The 19,506-nt window shown below is 42.9% G+C and overlaps 2 protein-coding genes and 2 pseudogenes across 3 annotated transcripts; 3 read left to right on the top strand and 1 right to left on the bottom strand.

Annotated features, from left to right (window-relative positions):
* Positions 1-3,925: 3,925 nt before the first annotated feature.
* On the top strand, positions 3,926-7,994 carry LOC117852388 (ALA-interacting subunit 3). The gene is made up of 8 exons (XM_034734462.2): positions 3,926-4,314; positions 5,069-5,127; positions 5,239-5,313; positions 5,403-5,519; positions 5,789-5,859; positions 6,080-6,380; positions 6,577-6,866; positions 7,471-7,994. The coding sequence occupies exons 1-8, from the start codon at positions 4,224-4,226 to the stop codon at positions 7,523-7,525; spliced, it is 1,059 nt and encodes a 352-aa protein (XP_034590353.1). The 5' UTR covers positions 3,926-4,223; the 3' UTR covers positions 7,526-7,994.
* Positions 7,995-8,087: 93 nt separating this feature from the next.
* LOC117852389 (uncharacterized) lies at positions 8,088-11,233 on the bottom strand. 2 transcript variants are annotated; one of them, XM_034734465.2, is made up of 5 exons: positions 11,078-11,233; positions 10,522-10,566; positions 9,135-9,434; positions 8,820-9,026; positions 8,088-8,695 (listed from the first exon to the last, which is right to left on the bottom strand). In XM_034734465.2, the coding sequence occupies exons 3-5, from the start codon at positions 9,390-9,392 to the stop codon at positions 8,333-8,335; spliced, it is 828 nt and encodes a 275-aa protein (XP_034590356.1). In that variant the 5' UTR covers positions 9,393-9,434; positions 10,522-10,566; positions 11,078-11,233; the 3' UTR covers positions 8,088-8,332. The 2 variants fall into 2 exon arrangements, with proteins under 2 accessions (XP_034590356.1, XP_034590355.1); XM_034734464.2 differs by lacking the exon at positions 11,078-11,233 and adding an exon at positions 10,670-10,968.
* A 3,647-nt stretch (positions 11,234-14,880) lies between these two features.
* On the top strand, positions 14,881-17,267 carry LOC140222641 (putative cysteine-rich receptor-like protein kinase 16; annotated as a pseudogene).
* A 166-nt stretch (positions 17,268-17,433) lies between these two features.
* Positions 17,434-18,643, top strand: LOC117853603 (chitin-inducible gibberellin-responsive protein 1-like; annotated as a pseudogene).
* Positions 18,644-19,506: the final 863 nt, after the last annotated feature.

The raw sequence follows: 19,506 nt of genomic DNA, 5'->3' as shown, positions 1-19,506 counted from the left end.
ATCTCCTTTTGTCCTATAATATACACCAATTGAGAGCAGCACAAAATAGGCTCATGATTCGTATATTGGATAAGTCTCCTCTGTTATATTGTATATTTGTATACCCAACCCTATCTCTGTAACAGCCTGAAAATTCAAACCTAAAAATCACTCAAATTCAAAAATTTTAAAACCTGTTTTAAAATCTAATTTCAAAACATTGCAAAACTACTCTCGGGGTCAATTCCTTTTTTCCCATCTAAACTCTATCCCTAGCTTAGGGGGCGTTTTCTTCCCGTGTCTTATTTTTAGCACGTGTCACATCGAATGTTTAGATACTAATTAGGAGTAGTAAACGTAGACTATTTACAAAACCAATTACATAAGTGGAATCTAAACGGCGAGACGAATCTATTAAGCCTAATTAATCCATCATTAGCAAATATTTACTGTAGCAACATATTGTCAAATCATGGACTAATTAGGCTTAATAGATTCGTCTCACCGTTTAGATTCGTCTTATGTAATGGGTTTTGTAAATAGTCTACGTTTAATACTCCTAATTAGTATCTAAACATTCGATGTGACGGGTGCTAAAGTTTAGCAAGTGGAAGAAAACAGGCCCTTAATCTCCCTTTCCATTAGTGCAGCCAGTTAACTTGCTTCTATCTCTATTCTACCTAAGCCAACAATCTGATTAATCAATCATTTCCCTCTAATCCCTCTCACTCATACTTCCTGCCTGTGCACGCACAAAACAAAGATGAGCTTCGCTCAGACGCAACCCCCTTGCCATGCACATCATCTCCCTCTCCTCACACGCATACTGCCCAGTACGTAACCCGTATAACTCTCATGCGCGCGACACGAGCCGAGCAAAAGCTGGAGCTTCGCATGCTGGACCCCCCTCGCTCGCTGCGCTCACCCTCGCTCTGCTCAAGTGCCACGACCGCTCGCTGCTACCGTGCACCACGCGCGCTCGCCCCTCCTCGCTCCACTCGCAGAAAACCCGCCAAGCTCACTCACGCCTTGCCACTCGGCACCACATCGTGCCGCCCCTTGCCGTGTCCCCACCTCAACCACGCCGCTACCACCTCGTCGCACGCGCCGTCAACGCCGCGTCGTCCCAGCGCCACCACCGCAGCAAGCCGATGCTCGCAATCTGCTGCCCGGCCACAACGTCGCCATTCATGGCGAGCAGGTGAGCCACTGGCACAGCTCCGCCCTCGCCGCCTATAAAAGCCACCCTGAGCTGCTCTCCGACGCTATCCCGAGCTCGCCGAGCCGCCCAGCTGTGCCTCCCACCTTCTCCCTCCCTAAATCAAGCTATTTGCTCCTCCACACAAGAATAGGGCGCTGCCTCGATCTCCCTCTCCAAGCTGCCCCTGCCCGAGGTGAGCCTATGCCGAGCTTCCCTATCCACTCCTCTCTCTCCCTATGCCCTTGGATTAAAAAACGGTGGCCGAACTTCAGTGAGCTTCAGCCGCCTCCCATGGCGGATGAGCCTTAGGAGGTGTTTGTTCTTTACGACCTCCTAAAATTCATGTCACATCGAATATTCAAATGTTAATTAGGAGGACTAAACATGAGCTAATTATAAAACTAATTACACAGATGGAGGCTAATTCACGAGATGAATCTATTAAGCCTAATTAATCCATCACTAGCACATGTTTACTGTAGCATCACATTGTCAAATCATGGACTAATTAGGCTTAGTAGATTCGTCTCGAAAATTAATCTCCATCTATGCAATTGGTTTTATAATTAGTCTATGTTTTATACTAACTAGTATCTAAACGGGAATTTTAGAGTCGCTAAAGACTCCTCCGTGTCTTTCTCTCTCTCTTACATTCGTTTCTCAGGCCAAAACACTAATCAATCCTAGGCCGCTACTGACGTGTGGGCTCAAAACACCACCAAGCCACTCACGTACTGACAGAAACCCATGAAGCCTCCGTTCGTTTAACCTGGGAAGCCTCCGTGCAGTTATGTTAAATTATTTTCGTAATTAGTAGCTAATTTTTACATAGTCATATCTCCCACGTTAAAACTTCAATTCACTTGATTCTTTTTTCTAAATTCCTCTAAAATTATATTCTATCTATTCCAGTTATTCTCCTCTCCGTTTAAGCTCATTTTATTTTGTGTTTGCGCTTGTTTGCGTTTATTTGTCTTTTGCGTCGTCGTCGCCATAGCTGATGGAGTAACCGAGGAGGAGAACCAATTTGGAGGCCGGTATCGCAAGCCGGAGCCAGAAGACCTGTATCGCGAGCAGGAGCTTCCAGAAGACTTTGGAGACGGCAAGTCGAATCTCACCCTTTCATGCATATTTATCCTAGTTTTTCAGATATAACCTATTGACCATTTTTATAAATTGCATATATTGTTTTATTGCTTAGATGAAACCTGGTTGGATAGCCACCCCTTGATTGCTATGGTTGTTCCTTGATGACTTAGGATTATCTCTAAATATGATATGCTCTGTTTGGATGATAATTGTCGCTAGAATGCTTAGAATCTTGTTAATCACTTTATTACAATTCAATCATGGTTACATTGTGTTTTATCAATGAATAAATGCGTTGAGTGTTTTAAGGAAAATAAATGAATTTTAGGGAAGGGATAAAAGAAAGTGGTTAGACGAGACGGACGAGTGTTTCTTATATGAAATATCAGCTGGGCTCGTACCTTAGTGGTTGAGCAGGTTAGGAGGTATCCGTCTTATCATGTTTAAGGACCGAGTTGATGTGTCATCTTGCTAACCTAAACTACCATGCAACCACTCGACCTTTGTATGAGGTAAAAGCTTAGCATAAATCTCACTAGCAAGTCTATTAATCATAAGTGTGCTGGTTGAGCAATGGAAGAGCATGGAGAAGGAGTAAGCATGTGTAGGCTTAGGTCCCGGTTAAGGTCTTGTTGGTAGGTCCTTAACCCCATGGTTACTTCCATAATGGTTAATCAGATCTTAGCTAAGGTGGGTAATGGCTTTGCTAGGATCCGCGCCAATACTAAGGTGTTTGTGTCGCGGTACTCTACTTGTGGGTAAAGTGTACCCCTCTGCAGAGTTAAAATCTATTCGGATAGCCGTGTCCACGGTATCGAACGAGTTACGGTTTGCGCACATAACTAGCTTTTACGAAATTGATGGGTTTCTTAGCTTGAGTATAAATTTCAGAAAGTGTTCAGCAGTTATGCCGTGTGCTACCGCGGATGGGGGGTTCGGTAGTATTAAAACTTGGATCCTTGTGTAGGATCAACCCCATTCAATTAATTCGGTTTATTAAATAATGTTTTGTGAAGAGTCCTTTAAAAACGAAACCATGCATGGGGTAAAATCTAGCTTTATCGCAAATGAATCCCTCCATGATCCTTGTTATACCTTATGCATATTCTTGTTATCCCTCTACGTGGGTGTGGTTGGACTTGTTGAATACTTTTACACTCACCTTGCTTTGTTGGATTAAAGGAAGATCCGAACTTCGCTGCCGGTGAAGACTTCGAGTAGAAGGTTGCTTTCGCACCCGACGTGCCCATGGCGTTGGGCTTTAGCAAGATGCTTCCGCTGCCGTGTGTGCTCGGTGTTTTCTAGTGTTCGTTTGTACGTCAACTTAGTGTGTTTACGTTGCTTCATGTCTGGGCATATCTTTCTCGCCCGTTAGTCCGTGCAAACGAGGGTGCTCCAATTTCAATTTCAGAGGCTGATTGTATATCCAATCTTTTACAACCCATTACGATGAGTATTTTTCTAACACGAGAATCGTACGAAAATACACATGGAGTAAACCCAAGTACCGAAAAAAAACATGACATTCTAGTAGTCTTCTAGAAGAAGAATAGGGCACGCCACTGGACGGTTCGCGGTTGGGCCCCGCTGCCCCCCTGTTGTCGCCGCCGGCTCGACACGAACCCAACCCAGCCCAACCACCTCGCCCAGCGCCCCTCCCTTTCGTCCTCCTCGGCTCCTCCCGAGTCGCCCTGCTGGTCAGAACTCCGAATCAAATCACCACTGCTCCCCCCAGCTCCCTTTACCTTCGCCAGCAAGCAAGCCGGCAGCATCGAGCTAGATCGCGGCGGGGAAGCTCCTCGCCTCCCTCATCGGCCCGCTCCGGCGGGGGAGGAGCGTCCTCTCGCGGCGGCCGGGACGACGCCCAGTCCGCGCAGCCAGACCGGGCGGCGGCTTCCGCGGGGTCCCCCCTTGGTTGGCTGCTAGGGCGGAGGGGTCGGTGGCGGGAGGCGAGATGAGCAGCCATGCGGCCGGGACCAGCAACGGCGGATCCGTGGATGCGGCCGCCGCGGGCGCGGCCAGGAGGAACACCCGGATGCCCAAGTGTGAGATCTCGCGCCGAATCTCTTTAGCGTACGCTTGCCGTCTTCGTGGTTCCTCGTTTCCGTCAGGATAAGGCAAGGGGCGGCGAGTTCTCGCCGAGGATATAGCCTGGGGCTAGTGGTACGGTGTTAATTTGGACCCCTTTGGGTTTGGAGATTCTGCTAGCTTGTGGTCTCCTTTGGCGTCAATACGATCGATCCTTTTTAGCTGCCATATTTGAAAGCGTGTGAGCTTGCTTCTCAGTGATTGTAGCTTGTTCAATCCAGAAGAAAAAAACATCAGAATAGTTGGCGCATGAAGGTTTATTTGCGTAGTGATTATGGCTAGTTCAGTTCAGCGAAAGAAGAACAGTCAATCTAGTTGCTTCAATTCATGATGGTTTAATTTGCTCAGTGATTGTAGCAAGCTCAATCTAGCAGAGAAACCGTCAATCTAGGTGCTACATGATTGTATTGTTCGTTAGTGATATTCTACTCAATCTAGAAGAAAACCTGTCAATCTGGTCGGTACGTGGTTGTATTAGTTCTAGTTCCTTAAAGATACGGATAGTTTCAATCTAGAAGAAAAAAGCTTCAAACTAGTTCAGGAATGACAGTATAGACTATAGATTGCATGTGTATGGAACTATGGATACTGGGTATCAATGAAACTATGAGGTCAGAAATGGTACAATCTGTTAGAAGAATGCTAAGCTTGTGATGTGACTTGCATTTGCGGATTGCAACCCCATTCTTACTCCTAAATTCTTATGTACAGATTCCAAGTTCACACAGCAGGAGCTGCCGGCTTGTAAGCCAATTCTTACTCCAAAATGGGTAAGTTTTTCTCGTTGTGGAGATTATGACACTATAGGTTTTGGAGGATAAGAAAAAAAAATATTTTGGAGTAGCTCACAGATGTTTCGATGTTTGACTTGTGTTGTGTAGGTTGTCTCGGTGTTCTTCATCGTTGGTGTCATTTTTGTTCCCATCGGTGTTGTTTCGCTGCTAGCTGCACGAGATGTATGCTTCCTTTTGTCTTGGCCTTATGTTAAAATAAGTTTTGTGATAGTTTGTGTTTTTATTTGTTTATTTGTGTTCACTGGTTGCAGGTTGTTGAGATTATTGATCGGTACGATGAGGCGTGTGTGCCAGGCAACATGACTGATAACAAGCTTGCTTACATCCAGAATGAAACCATATCCAAAGAATGCATAAGGAATCTAACGGTAATAACCTTAGACTTTTCTGGGTATTGATTTGCAGTTTAAAATATTGGGGCATAGTAGGAGCAAAAGTTCTTGCTTGGGACTGAAAGGCTATGTTGTTGTTGTTGTTGTTGTAGCAGCAAAAGTGCAGTTAAATAGATCTTTGAAATGTTTATAAAGTTGGAACAAACATTTTGCTAAAAAAAAAAGGTGGAACAAACATGCATCTGTAAGCATACATCTTTAAGCACAATTTTCTTGGAAAAATTTATTTAGTTGTTTGTCTCCAGGTTACGAAGGATATGAAGCAGCCAATATTTGTGTATTACGAACTCGATAACTTCTACCAGAACCATAGGAGGTATGATGTTCTTTTGAGATTTTCAGATTGAATCTTAGATTTTTGCATAAATTGGCAGCTATTCAACTTCCTGATTTTGAAATTTTATGTGGTGCTATTGAAATTGAAAAACATGATGCATCGCAAATTAACTGCTACCTTCAATATCATACTGCCAAAGAAAAAGAAGAGAATAGCTTTGAAATGGAGATTTATTGTGCATAACGTTTTCCCAATTCAGGTATGTAAAGAGCCGAAATGATGCACAGCTAAGAGATAAGCGTAAAGCTAACCAGACATCCGCCTGTGAACCTGAGAAGACCACGGCTAATGGACAACCAATTGTTCCTTGTGGTCTTATTGCTTGGAGCTTGTTTAATGATACATATAGTTTCACTCGTGGTAATGATAACTTGACGGTGGACAAGAAAGACATCTCCTGGAAGAGTGATAGGGAGCACAAATTTGGCAAAGATGTCTATCCGAGCAACTTCCAGAATGGTGCACTTAAAGGTGGAGCAACTCTTAACCCAACGGTCCCGGTATGTGAACCCTTGTTCGACACTAAAACATTGTGGAATATTTTGGTCATAGGAGGACTCTTGTTCATTTACTACTATAAATCTGCAGCATCATAATGTATGTTTTGATTGATTTCTTTCACTTAGATATAGTAAAGCTACCTCGGTATGGAATATCCATGTGAGTTATTCATGTCAATTGTGTTTTATGTGACAGTTGAGCGAGCAAGAGGACCTCATTGTTTGGATGAGGACAGCAGCACTTCCTACTTTCAGAAAGTTATATGGGAGGATATACTTTGACCTCAAGGAGAATGACACAATAACAGTGAGGTTGAGTAACAACTACAATACATATAGCTTCGGTGGCAAGAAAAAGCTGGTCCTATCCACTGCAACTTGGCTCGGAGGGAAGAACGATTTTCTTGGCTTTGCATACCTTATAGTTGGTGGGCTCTGCATTTTCCTGGCATTCGCATTCACCTTGCTGTACTTCATAAAACCAAGGTTAGTAACTTTTTTAACTCATGTATGCTGCAATCGCTTGGAAATTGATAAGCTGTGTGCTGGATATTGTAAGCTTCTAGATCTAGTCCATGAGCCCCTTATATATATATATATATATATATATAGCCATATTGTGAATGTGATGCTTGCGGTGAAATAATCTGGGTTTAGCCTATCAAAGTTGTAGAAAACCTGTAGGCAGGTATTCTGATTATGTTTTGTGCAGCCCAATCTATCCTAGCATCTCCTAGGCCAATTAAGGTTGACGTGGCCCTGAGGCTTTGGATTGTATGAGTACATTTCATGCCATACGACTTTGGTTCTGTTGTAGAAAATACTTCTGGAGGAGCACCTTCTCCTGTAATTTTGGTGGACTAGAACCATGAACCAGGCAACGAGCTGTGCTGGTTTTCTTTGATTCTACACACTGCTATTTTGCTTATCCTGTTGTGTTTTGAGTATGCCTGGACGGTTAAGGCTTTTATCATAAGAATGATCTTCGCAGGGCTTCTCTACGCCTGTTAAAGCATCCAGCATTAGTTTTCACTGATACGCTGGCTGGATTTCTTTGTAAGTTGCTAATTCAATTTGTGGCCTTCTGCAGGAAACTGGGAGACCACAACTACTTGTCCTGGAACAGGCACCCTGCAGGCCGCTAAGATGTTTTGGAACCCCACAGCGCAGAAAGTGGCCCAACTAATAGATGTAACTTGTATGAAATGCATTACCCAAAACAAGAAATCGCTGCTGAGCATAAGCGAGTCTCTTGAGGCTAGAACTTCATGTACATTGTTTGCAAAGGGATCTACGTGACTATGTTGTTTTGTTTCTTTGGTTCTTTGTTCGTAGGGCTGCATGTAGGGGTGAGAATACCTATTGATCCCTAATGCCTTGTTTCGTGGTACGAGAGCTCAAAACGATTCCCTGTGTAATATTATATATACCGTGTGATGTTCCAATGCTGCATGATTCGGCTGCCGAATGTTAGCCGTGTGTGGTATTCAGCTTCTTGATGTAGGTTGATTGTAATATTCTCAATGGAAAGGTACCAAGTAATGTACAAATTGATAACTATGTGATGAGCGAATGGTGTCAACCGATTTGTATATCAGCTATTATTTTATATTATCTTCCGTTGTTATCTAATTTATATTGGAAGTACAAGCTGCACGAATCAAAATGCCCTTCTACGCATGTTAAGAATGGAGAAAGCTCGAGACATTCGAAATCCATTTCCTCTTCTTTATTCATCCACACAGGTGAAGAATGGAAAACAGAACCCGAAATCTTCGACTCATGACACACTGATTTGCTAGTCATATTCAGCAATCAGCATAAGCCCCGGAAGCAGCTACAAGAACACCCAGCAGTTCAAGCTAATTACATTAGCCAGCAGTCAAGAACCTGTCTCCTTCCACCTGTAGGATCTTCAGTTCACAACTAGCGCATGAAAAGGAACTCTGGGCTTAAGCCCCCATCTTGAGCTTTTCAGACATTCTGTTCAGCACTTGAGCTGCTACTGTCTCATGCTTCGGCTCCTCATTCTGGTTCTTGGTGAGCCACTCCTGAGTGGCAACCAGGTCGGGTAGCACCGTCGTGCCAGACTGCCTCCAGCTCTCAGCGTCAGCGGTCTTGAACCGGTCCAGGAGCAGCGCTTGCATCCCAATGCTCCTTGCAGGGATGTAGTCCTTCCGCATGCTGTCACCTATGTGGAGTGCTTCTTCTGGCGCAATGTTTCCTGCCATCTCGAGCGCTAACTTGTAAATTCTTGGATCTGGTTTCTCAACACCAACAACGCCTGAAAAGACCCCAAAGTCCCATTCCGAGCCCTAGTTGCAAGACCAAGACATGTATCAGAGATTCAGAGTGTTAGGCCACTCCATTTATGAACACTGAGAGAACAATTATTACAGAAGCATGTAACTATCTCACATAATTTAGGGGTTATCGCACCTGATTCAACCCTAAAGCTGGTAAGATTACATCTTTGTAGCGGTACTCTGCATTGCTGACAATCCCAACTGTGAGTCCCTTCTCCCGCGCCCACCTCAGGAAGGGCTGTGCATCAGGAAATGCAGAGTATGGCGCAGAGGAGCCAAAAGCAGAATAAATGCGCCTGAAGATTTTCTCAAATGTCTCCTCATCATAATCATAGCCAGCCTGCAGGAAAAAAACAGATTATAGAGCAACTGAATCACTAAGCCCTCTCAACATGAAAAAGAGACATCACTTGTCCTGACAGGCTCCATATTTAGAAAGTGGTCTTACCTTAACAAATGAGTTCTTAACACAAGTCCTCCACCATTCAATGTTTGGCATCTTTGCTGCAAATCCAAAGCATGGATACTGTCTTGCCATCTCAGTGTATGCAAGCTTGAAGCCCTCATGCATGCGGTTATAGTCAGGACATGGCATCCCAGCTGACTTAGCTGCCATACAGTAGTAATCCCCAAGATGTCCTTTGTAGGCGATCAGTGTACCAGTCACATCCACGGTGATCAAGCGTAACTTCGAGAGGAGAGACATGCTTGATAATGATCTGAGCTGCAGCCTTTATATACAATCTATCTGCAAAGTCACAGTGAAAATTAGGACCAAACCAACCACTTTTACAGAACCAGCAAAATGGGAGTTATAAATATGGCATGCTTTCAGTATTTACAAAATTACCTATACATATAGAGTGCCTGAGCTTATAATATATCATAGGCATGAAAGGCAACATCACAATAAGCTAAATCTTTTGCACTTGGAAATTAAGTTTGCAATGAGATGCTCCTCCTGCCCTCCCAACTAATACGTGACATATTTTATCCATATTCAACTAATGCTTTGCAACAGATAAAACACAGAATTTAAGTCAAAGGGGGCAATCTGCTATAATACAAAAATGAGCGTTACTGAAGACTGAAGTAACGACACAGATTTACCGGCTGAATGACAAGAACTATATCTCATTATAAAAGAGAAACATTTGGAAAACATGACAAATGGGGAATTGAATGAAAAGGAGCAATGCTGGGCAATCATACATATTGTCACAACAGTTAGTGAAAGGGGCAATCTGCTATAATACAAAAATGAACGTTACTGAAGACTAAAGTAAATCAGTGACACAAAATCTACCAGCTGAAATGACAAGAACTATATCTCACTATAAAAAGAGAAACATCTGGAAAACATGACAAATGGCGAGTTGAATGAAAAGGAGCCATGCTGGGAAATCAAACATACTGTCACACCAGTTAGCGATGTGGCATCTAGGATGAATGTTCATACTTGCACGGTGAAGTTCAACACTCGTGGTACATTTCATCCCTTGTTTGGAAATATTGTAGTGAAACAAATTCAGTAGTGAATGCTGAGCACAGCAACACTGATCACAGCAACACTGATCACAGCAACCAGGCAGGAAGTTAGCAAGAATGAATGTGCCATCTCTACCAAGAAACCCTCCAACCCCCCTGTACGGTTGTAACTAATTCAAGCAACATATCTCTTTCCTCAATTATTACTAACACCTCCAGGCCATCTAAATTCTAATCTACCCTGGTTTAGATCCACATTCATTTTATTTTGCAAGAAAACCAAGCAAATACTGAAAGGAAATAATCCACCAGAAAGTGCCAGGAACAAATCCAAAATGCTCCATTACCTCAATCCAAGGATCGACGGTTGCGCCTCCGGTCGCCAACAATGCCTGCAAGGAACCGAAGAAACACAAGATCCGGTCAGGCAATCAGCAGCGCAAGAACACGGCAAGAACCAACAAAAGGGTGCGCCAGCCACGGCAGCCGTCCAACCGGAAAGGGAGGAAACAAAAATCGCGGCCTAAGATTTCAAGAACCCGGCGGCACAAGAGGGCTCCAAAGAATCGCAGGAATCGAATCTTCGCGTCCGTCGCCTGTGAGCTCCAGGCTTCGAGGTCTGGGAGGTGGGATTTCGCTTGGATTTTCGGGTGGTATAAGTACTGGGAATGACGAGTGTGGAAACCTCAAATCTGTGGAATTGGGATGGGATACCGGCGGTGATGGTCCACGGTTTTGGTTCTTCAGATTTTAAGCATACTTTATTAGGACTTGGACAGAAAGCGGACAGAGGGTACGTGTCCTGTTGCACTAGGTGAGAATTGAGATGAATGGGCAGCCAACGAGCCGAGCTCGAGCTCGCCCGCGACCTCAACCTCAAGTTCGACAAAAAGTGAGCCGAACCTGAGATCCGTGCAGATTGCAGAACACCGGCTGGTCGGCGACGACCGAGGGGGGGGCACGGGATCTGTGGAAGGGCAGCCGCCGGTGGGCGCAGGTGGCCGGGCGGCGAGCGAGGAGACGACGAGCAGGAAGGGAGAGATCCGGGGGCAGCGCTGAACTGGGGGACGGGAATGACGTGGGGCCCGTTGGTCTCTGTGGGTGACACGCTGACTTGTGGGTCCAGGGTTTCGAGCTGCCGGTTACGGTTACTGGTGGAGCGAAAGAAACAAACGTGAAACGAGCCTAGCTCAAGATTGGCTAGTCAAAGCTCGCGAGCTCGGGGCTTGGGCCTCCAGCTCGGCTCGATTTCTAAACGAGCCGATCTCAAATCGAGCCGCTTCGAGCCAAGCTGTGAGTAGCTCGTAGCTTTTCTTTTTCTATTGACAAGCCTTTCCTTGCAAATTGCACGGGATAGGTGTGCTATGTCAGCAACAGACCAAACACAGATCGGATCCATGTCAGCTGGTCTAGCATCAGTAACAGATATCTGTTTGGGGGTTGTGAGGCTACTCCCAATACGAAATTTCACGAGCTTTCATTCTCATTAATTAACATGCCGCGTAGGATTTTTTGACATGTATAAAATTAAAGATGAGAGAGAGAACTAGTTTTACCGGGATGAAACCAACTGTATACGAATATCAACGCTCTATGAGTCATGAAATTAAATACGATTTTGATCGTATGAAACCACACCATGAAATTATGTATTGGGGTGGTAATTTCAAACACCATTTCATTTCAATCTTGCTTATGTGACTATCTTAAAAACATCACACGAAACTTTTCATTGAGATTAGTCCGATGTGGTGCACTTTTCTTGCTAAATGATGATTGGCCATTTGGCATGACTTCTTCATTTCGATCGGAAAAGCCCTCCTATTTTTTATTGCGATGAGAAACCGAAGAGACGTTTCTATTTTATTTATTAAAAGAGAATCATCTAAATTGGTGTTTTTAGTGAAAAACGCCTTCTCCGTTTCCAGAAAACCGGACTCTTGCCAAACACGGCTGAATGCCTAGCATGGTACAAGTCTCCATACAACATAACCAATTGAATACCATAGCAAAATATTACAAAAGTCAATGTCAAAAAGAAAAGAGCAACGGATCACTAGGATCGCAAAACAATGCTCCCTACCCAAACCCGTAGGCAAAGTATACCCCTATCGTTTTGAGGCCTTTTCATAGAAATTCAAACCCTATGGAAATAGGAAAACTGCAGTAGTGTACCTCTGTCTACAGTGAAGAGGAAATAGCGAGTATAAAATATAATATGCTTTAAACTTCATCATGAAGAGGAAATGATACTAGTACTACGTATATAGCTAGTTTGTTTTTATTTTTTGCGAGGAGTACGTATATAGCTATTTCTTATATATTTACTTAGTGTTTGATCTTATTTCACACAAGTATCATGTTCCAACGCATATGACACTTGCCAAAATAATGTTGAGCTTGCAGTTGTTTTGCCGATTGAAAACGTTAGCTAGTCGCCTAGTCTTAAGCCAGTGTCATTTTAATAAGAACCTACTTAAAAAATGTGAAATATGATTTTTTTAAAAAAAATAAATGTCAGCCTTTTCTATGCTAAAAACTAATGTTGATTGCGATTTCCAAGGAAAAAATTCCGATTCCTGCAGTGTTTTTTGCGCTCCAAATTCCAAACACACTCAAATCATTGTTCCTCAATACTCTGCAATTTTACCATCCATACATCAACCCAGTTCCTTTCTTCTTACAAAACAGAAGAAATACAAAACAACCGTTTATGCCTATGATATAACAGGTAGAGGTAGACCAACTAATAAAAACAATATGACATGTATGGACTGATGAATGATGAATTGATGATGCAGTCGACAGCAGCCAGCAGGGTGGTTATTTGCACAAGAATGTATCGAAAATATCATTCACATGGATACGTATTTGCAACCTTCATAACCTGCAGAAACAAAACAGAGCCCACACATAAATTTCTACAGAAACGATTAAGAGTATTTAAAAAAATTGCGAACGAAAAAAAAAACGATCAACTGTTCAAATGGGCCCGTGAGGCCCGCGGGCCGTTGGTAGTTCAGTTCAGGCCCACTTAAATCGGCCTCACTGTTGTTATTCGGCCCCAATAGCTCACAGGCTTGGCCCATACGTCCAAACAAAATATACTTGCGACAGCGCAACGCACGAAGTTGAGAACATGCGCAGCGAGGCTTACTGGGATCTCTGGTGACGAGCATGGCGGCGCCGGCGAAGTCGCAGGTCCCGCCGGCGGCCTTGGTGCGCTGCCCGTAGGTGTTGAAGGCGAATGAGGCGTGCGCCGCCATGCCGCAGTCCGCGCCCGACCCGCACGCGCAGTCCATCGCCGCCTGCACCCCTGCACCACGGCGCTCGCCACCGTCGGGTTCGCCACGCACCAGCAAAGGTCGGTTTATGTATAGGCTGTGCATGTGTACGTTTGCAAACTGCCTGCGTGCAGCTGTTCTTTAATTTAGCCTCCTCCTCCACGTCCACCTGCACCTCCAGCAATTCCGGCTGCCACGATCCAGATGGTAAACATTCGGTCTCATGTTCCCGTTGTTTTGGATCTCGTTCGTCAATTCCAACTACGCGCAGTGGCGTCCGTTCTTCGAGACCGTGTTCACCGAATTCGGGTCTTCGTCACCACATCGACAGCCCGATTCCTTTACGCTTGTTGCGTGGAAGCTACGGCCCCAAGTACAGCTTTCCCCGAAGGCTGAAGTGTCCTCCCTACCTAGCACTCCCTCCGTCCTAAATTATAGGTTGTTTTGACTCTTCTAATTTCGTATGCATCTAAATATATTGTATATCTAGATACATATAAACACTTATGAATCTAGAAAAGTCAAAATATTGTATAATTTGAAATAAAGGGAGTAAGTCGAATTGTCGAAAGTCAGAAGCTCAACCGATATTATCCGAGGACCAGTGTCATCTTGCACACTCAGCATCCACTTCAAAGTTACAACACCCATGCTTCCACACACACCACCGCAAAGTCACAACCACCACAGCTCGTTTCCGTCACTAAGGAGTTGCGTGATTATGTTGTTGATGGGGAAGCTTTGCACATTTCTGGTGTGAGCCATTCTGGTTTGGTCTTGTCCCGATTCCATTGAAATATCCACCGGACTTGGGAGGATCTAGAGGTTGTGTTTCCGAACTTGATTTCGTTTCTTTCCAAGATAGTAAACGTGTTCCCCCCCTCTCTTCTGAATGAGCGGATCTACGTGATCTTGGTTTTTTCTACTCTAACTGTTACAACCCAATTCACTCTTCTTGTGTTTTGGTTAGACGATTAACCCAAACAATCCAGATACTAGACTAGCTCTGCAAAAACATAGCTCAAAGCGCGTGGCGTCGAATTCAGCTGCCACCACACAAATTTCGCTTACGTCGGCCAAATCCGGCCGCCACCACGCAAATCCAACCGGAATCAACCACGAATCTGGCCACCGCGACCATATTGGATTTGGGAGAGGGGAAGGGTGGTGATGGGAGGGAGGAAAGGGAGGAAAACAGACCACGGCGGCAGCGCTAGTGGAGTGATCGTGCGAGAGACGACGCGATCACTCAAAAGTTTTGCTTGTCTTCCTTACTTCTCAATTTGATCTCACCAGCTCGCCCCTCACTATTTTTTATCTGCCCTGATCACTTTACACTCATAAACCTTCTAGAGTAATTGATTCTAGCTCTTGTTCGAAGGGTACAGTTATAAGTGATTACAAATGGAATGGGAAGCTAGCATGGGCAGTCTTGTCTTGGAGCGCATTCTCCTGGATGCAAATGTAAATCCAACGGATATGCCAATACTATTTCTAAAAGCCATCACTAATAATTTCGATGATGGTCTAAAAATTGGCAGAGGTGGATTTGTAGTTGTCTATAAGGTATGGCTGACTCTCAACTGCCCTTAAACTTGGCTCCACCTGATCCTAAACTTGTTTGCTGACAAGGCCTCATTGTAACTGCAGGGAATACTTTAGAATGGGATAGTGGCTATGAAGAAGTTATCCCAAACCCATACATGAGAATGAATTCAACCAAGAGGTTGGTTGTCTGATGAGGTTGAAGCACCAAAATATAGTACGATTCCTAGGATACCGTGCTGATACACAAGGGAAAATGCGGAGCTGTCATGGCAAGATGGTTATGGCAGATGTAAGACAAAGGTTGCTCTACTTTGAATTTCTACCAAACGGAGGTCTCAATCAGTACATCACTGGTATGTTTCTTTCCGCCTTGTTTATATGGGAAAAACCAAAAACCCCAATAACTCATGAGGATTTTGTACCCTGTCAATTTTTCTATGTCATACAACATGCAAACAATGATAATAAGTAAAATGCACAGTTTGTCCTTAAAACTTGTATTACGATATTATATAGGTCCCTTAACTTACCATGTTTAATAATTTGGATTGGCACCATTGGACAGTTTAAGGGCCACCTACTTGATCATCATCCTATGCGCTGCTATGCAACATGGAGCATTCTGACCCCGTTTTAATCAACCTGGTACTCCACCATGCACAATTTCTAGCCACCTGCACAATTTCTAGTTGGCCCATCACCCAAAACTCAACTGTAGTTGGAATCTTTAGTTTCTCTGGTGCTAGTGCTCTTTCAATCTTAGACATTCTGTTTCATTGGTGACAGTAAACCGAGCTCAGAATGCCCTTAGCTTGACATTTGCCCTTGTAACCACACCCTTCCTAAAGAAAATCCGCTCCCCACTTTGCAGATGCATCTCAAGGACTTGAGTGGAGCACGCACTACAAAATAATCAAGGGAATTTGTGAGGGTTTGCATTACCTTCACTAGAATAATATTGTTCATCGAGATACCAAACCTTCAAATATATTGCTGACTTATGAAATGGTGCCAAAAATTGCTGATTTTGGTCTCTCAAGGTGTTTTTATGAAAATCAAACCCATGCTATGACTTCAAAACTGTTTGGATCACGATAAGCTAGCTAAGCACTTTGGAACATTTTTTTCCCAACTACAAGTTATAAATTAGGTTGCATTCATTTTTCTCTTAAATTGCTCATCCCATAATATTTTCCATGTAGGGGATATTTGCCACCAGAATTCTATAACAGAGTAATCACATTAAAGTTAGACATATACAATCTCGGTATTATAATCCTAGAGATATTGACCGGATAAAAGGGTACACTGAGATTGATTACGTAAGATCGATTGAATGACAGTTTCATGACTATTCTTTGATAAAAACTACTTGGTGTAAAAGTACTCCAAAAGAAAATAACTGACAGATACATTCACATCCACGTGATCTGGTTGTTTGCACTATACAAGTACAACTATGAGCCTAAACCTTACGGCTATCAGGTTGATAATCTGTAGTTTGCTACACATTTTTTTACAATTAAAATTAAACCTGCAATTACATTTCAACTTTAATAGCTGTAATTAATTGACATTGATATATATAATCTAGCCCCACAAAATAAACATTATATATCTTTCTCTATTTTCTCAAAGAATAAGACAATTTTTTAGGGGTTTTCCTTTGTTCTAGTTTGTCTGACTGAAGGATTATTCCGTTGCCTTGAATAATGCTAGTAAATAAATCAGGAAAATAGAAATAGAAAAAAGGCATAAAATTGATGGTCGTTGCTTAAGTTACTATCTGGAAGTATAAAATATTTTCCTGTTAAATCTCATTATTTCTCTTTTGAGGATATTGAATATTTTGATAGAATGTGGAATCCAGGTAACCTAGATTAAATGCGTCCACTTTACTATTTGGGCAATTTCTTGCTACTTTGATACCTATATTGACTTTATGTGCACATAACACTGAATATGTTCATATGTACGACATACTTTAATTTCCATGTCTTTGAGAAATCTTAACCTGTGATTGCAAGGTACTCAAAAGTTGAAGTGACAGTTTCAAAAGTTTACTAGGAGATACAAGGTTGGAACAGGTAAGGGTATGTGCTAAGATAGGCACAGAGTGCATAGACTCTAATCCAGCGAAAAGACCAACTACATGGCGTATAATTGAGATGCTTAATGAAATGGAAATTACATACTGTCGCATCAAAACTAACCTGAGTTCTTTAGTGGCAACACATGTAAGTTACTCATGGCACATGTGACATGCCACATGGCGCACTCCCCACTAGCATAATTTTTGAAGCTTGTGTGTAACAATAATTATTTCACTTTCATTACTTTGAATTGGTGGATGAAGCATTGTTAATTGTTCAGGAGGCAAAAGAGGGGTCTACTGGCCTGCAGCAAGAGAAACGGCAAAGGGAAATGATGGAGGATCTTTATTTTAGAAAAAAGAAATGGAGGGAGGATACACAAATCATTGCGAAGTTGTTCTTAACTAGGTGTGCTGAAGCATTAATTGAGAAGAGGGTAGGAGATTTCCATAAGCTTGTTCATGAAGCTCGTGGAGTAGTTACAATTACTGGGGAACCAATCCAGCGTTTAGGTGTTTACCTTCTTGATGGTTTGGTTGCTAGAGATGGAAACTTGGGTCCAAACGCATCTCAGCTCATGTACCTTCACAGCATGTGCAGTGTGCTGTCGGGTGAACTTCTCTCCTTTATGGAGATTTTATACAATATGTATCCATTCTTGTTCAAGTTTGGGTATATGGCTGCTAATGGGGTGATTGCAAAGGCACTCAGAAATGAGGACAACATCCACATAATTGATTTTTGGATTGCTCAAGAGACACAATGGATACAACTGGTAAAGGCGTCTGCTGCAAGACCTGGGGATCCACCACATGTGCGGATCACTGGAATAGATGATGCAGTGTCAGAGTACGCTCGTGGTGAAGGTCTTGAACTTGTAGGGAAGATGTTGACAAGTATGGCTGAGGAATTCTAAGTACCTCTAGAGTTTTCTCCACTACCTATCTATGCCACTGAAGTTACAAAAGAAATGCTTGAGATTAGGCCTAGTGAAGCACTTGTTGTTAACTTCAATCTCCAGCTGCACTGCGTTCCATATGAGAGTGTGGATATTAACAACCCACAGGACAGGTTACTCTAAATGGTTAAAGGGCTGTCCCCAGAGGTGATCACATTGGTGGAACATGAGTTAAACACCAACAGTGCACCTTTCTTGATAAGGTTTAGTGAGACCATGGACTATTACTCGGCCATGTTTAATCCAATCGACGCGATCCTGCCACGAAACTCCAATGAGAGAATAAACGTAGAGCTGGGTAAGGACATTGTGAACATCATTGCCTGTGAAGGAGAGGATAGGGTGTTGCGGCATGAGCCCCTGGCCAAATGGAAATCAAGGCTGACCATGGCTGGCTTCACGCCTCACCCGCTGAGCTCATGTGTGAACTCGGTGGTGCGAAAGCTTCTTGCGTCCTACTCTGATAAATACACCTTGGAGGAGAGGGGTGGCGCATTGCTTCTCGGTTGGAAGAATAGGAAGTTGATATCTGCCTCTGCATGGCACTAGAAATAAGTTCAGAGAAGAGCCAAAAAAATATCATTTCTTATATATCTAGTACTACTGTTATTTTTACTCTTTTTTTCTTAGTCTGTACTATACTAATTTGGCCATTACTATTATACATTTGCATTCAGATATACTGATAAATTTGTAATATCGTAGAAGCATTTCTAGTGGCAAATCTAACAATACAGTTTTCATATAACAAATCTAAGAACATGGGATGCTTTGCTGATTATCATTCTTTCACAGATGCAAATCTTCTCTGCTAGTGCCCCATTCCTCCGAGCTAAGGAATGACGTGATTTGGCATAATAAATCTTGCTGTGATTCTAGGGACTCTCTTCAATGTTCGTAGCCTCGTAAAACATGGTCTTGCCTAGTTATAGTGCTATTGTTATCCATTGTTGACGTAATATAAACAAGAGTTTCTTGGACATGCTTTGTCAATAGTCCACACAACGTAATTTCAGATAACTTGTAGTTGTACTGTCTATTTGAAGTTATGTGAAATTTATTAGCTGGAAACATTCACTAATCTTAAATCACTAGCTTTGAATAAGGGTCTACCCGAAAAGTATGAAATGCGAAAGAATTAAAATAAATGTGGACCTTTCAGATTGCAAAAAACCTAATGTTAGTTCCAGGAAAAAATTTCTGATTCCTGCAATGCTACATAGTGCACTCCAAACACACACAATTCATTGTTCCAAACACGTGTTTGCATTTTTTTACCAGTAATAAAGGAGGATTTTGGATTTCTGATCATAGTGTGAAAAGGAAGGGAACATATACCCAATATGATTCTTAGGAGAGTTAATTGCACCTACCATACAACAACTTGTCAGGTGAGTGCAAATTGATCCAACAACTTGCAAAATGCTCAATCTAGTACAATAACTTGCC

This window comes from Setaria viridis, chromosome 4, assembly GCF_005286985.2.
Source record: "Setaria viridis chromosome 4, Setaria_viridis_v4.0, whole genome shotgun sequence".
Classification (NCBI taxonomy): domain Eukaryota; kingdom Viridiplantae; phylum Streptophyta; class Magnoliopsida; order Poales; family Poaceae; genus Setaria; species Setaria viridis.
This window is presented reverse-complemented; position numbering and strand designations above follow the sequence as displayed.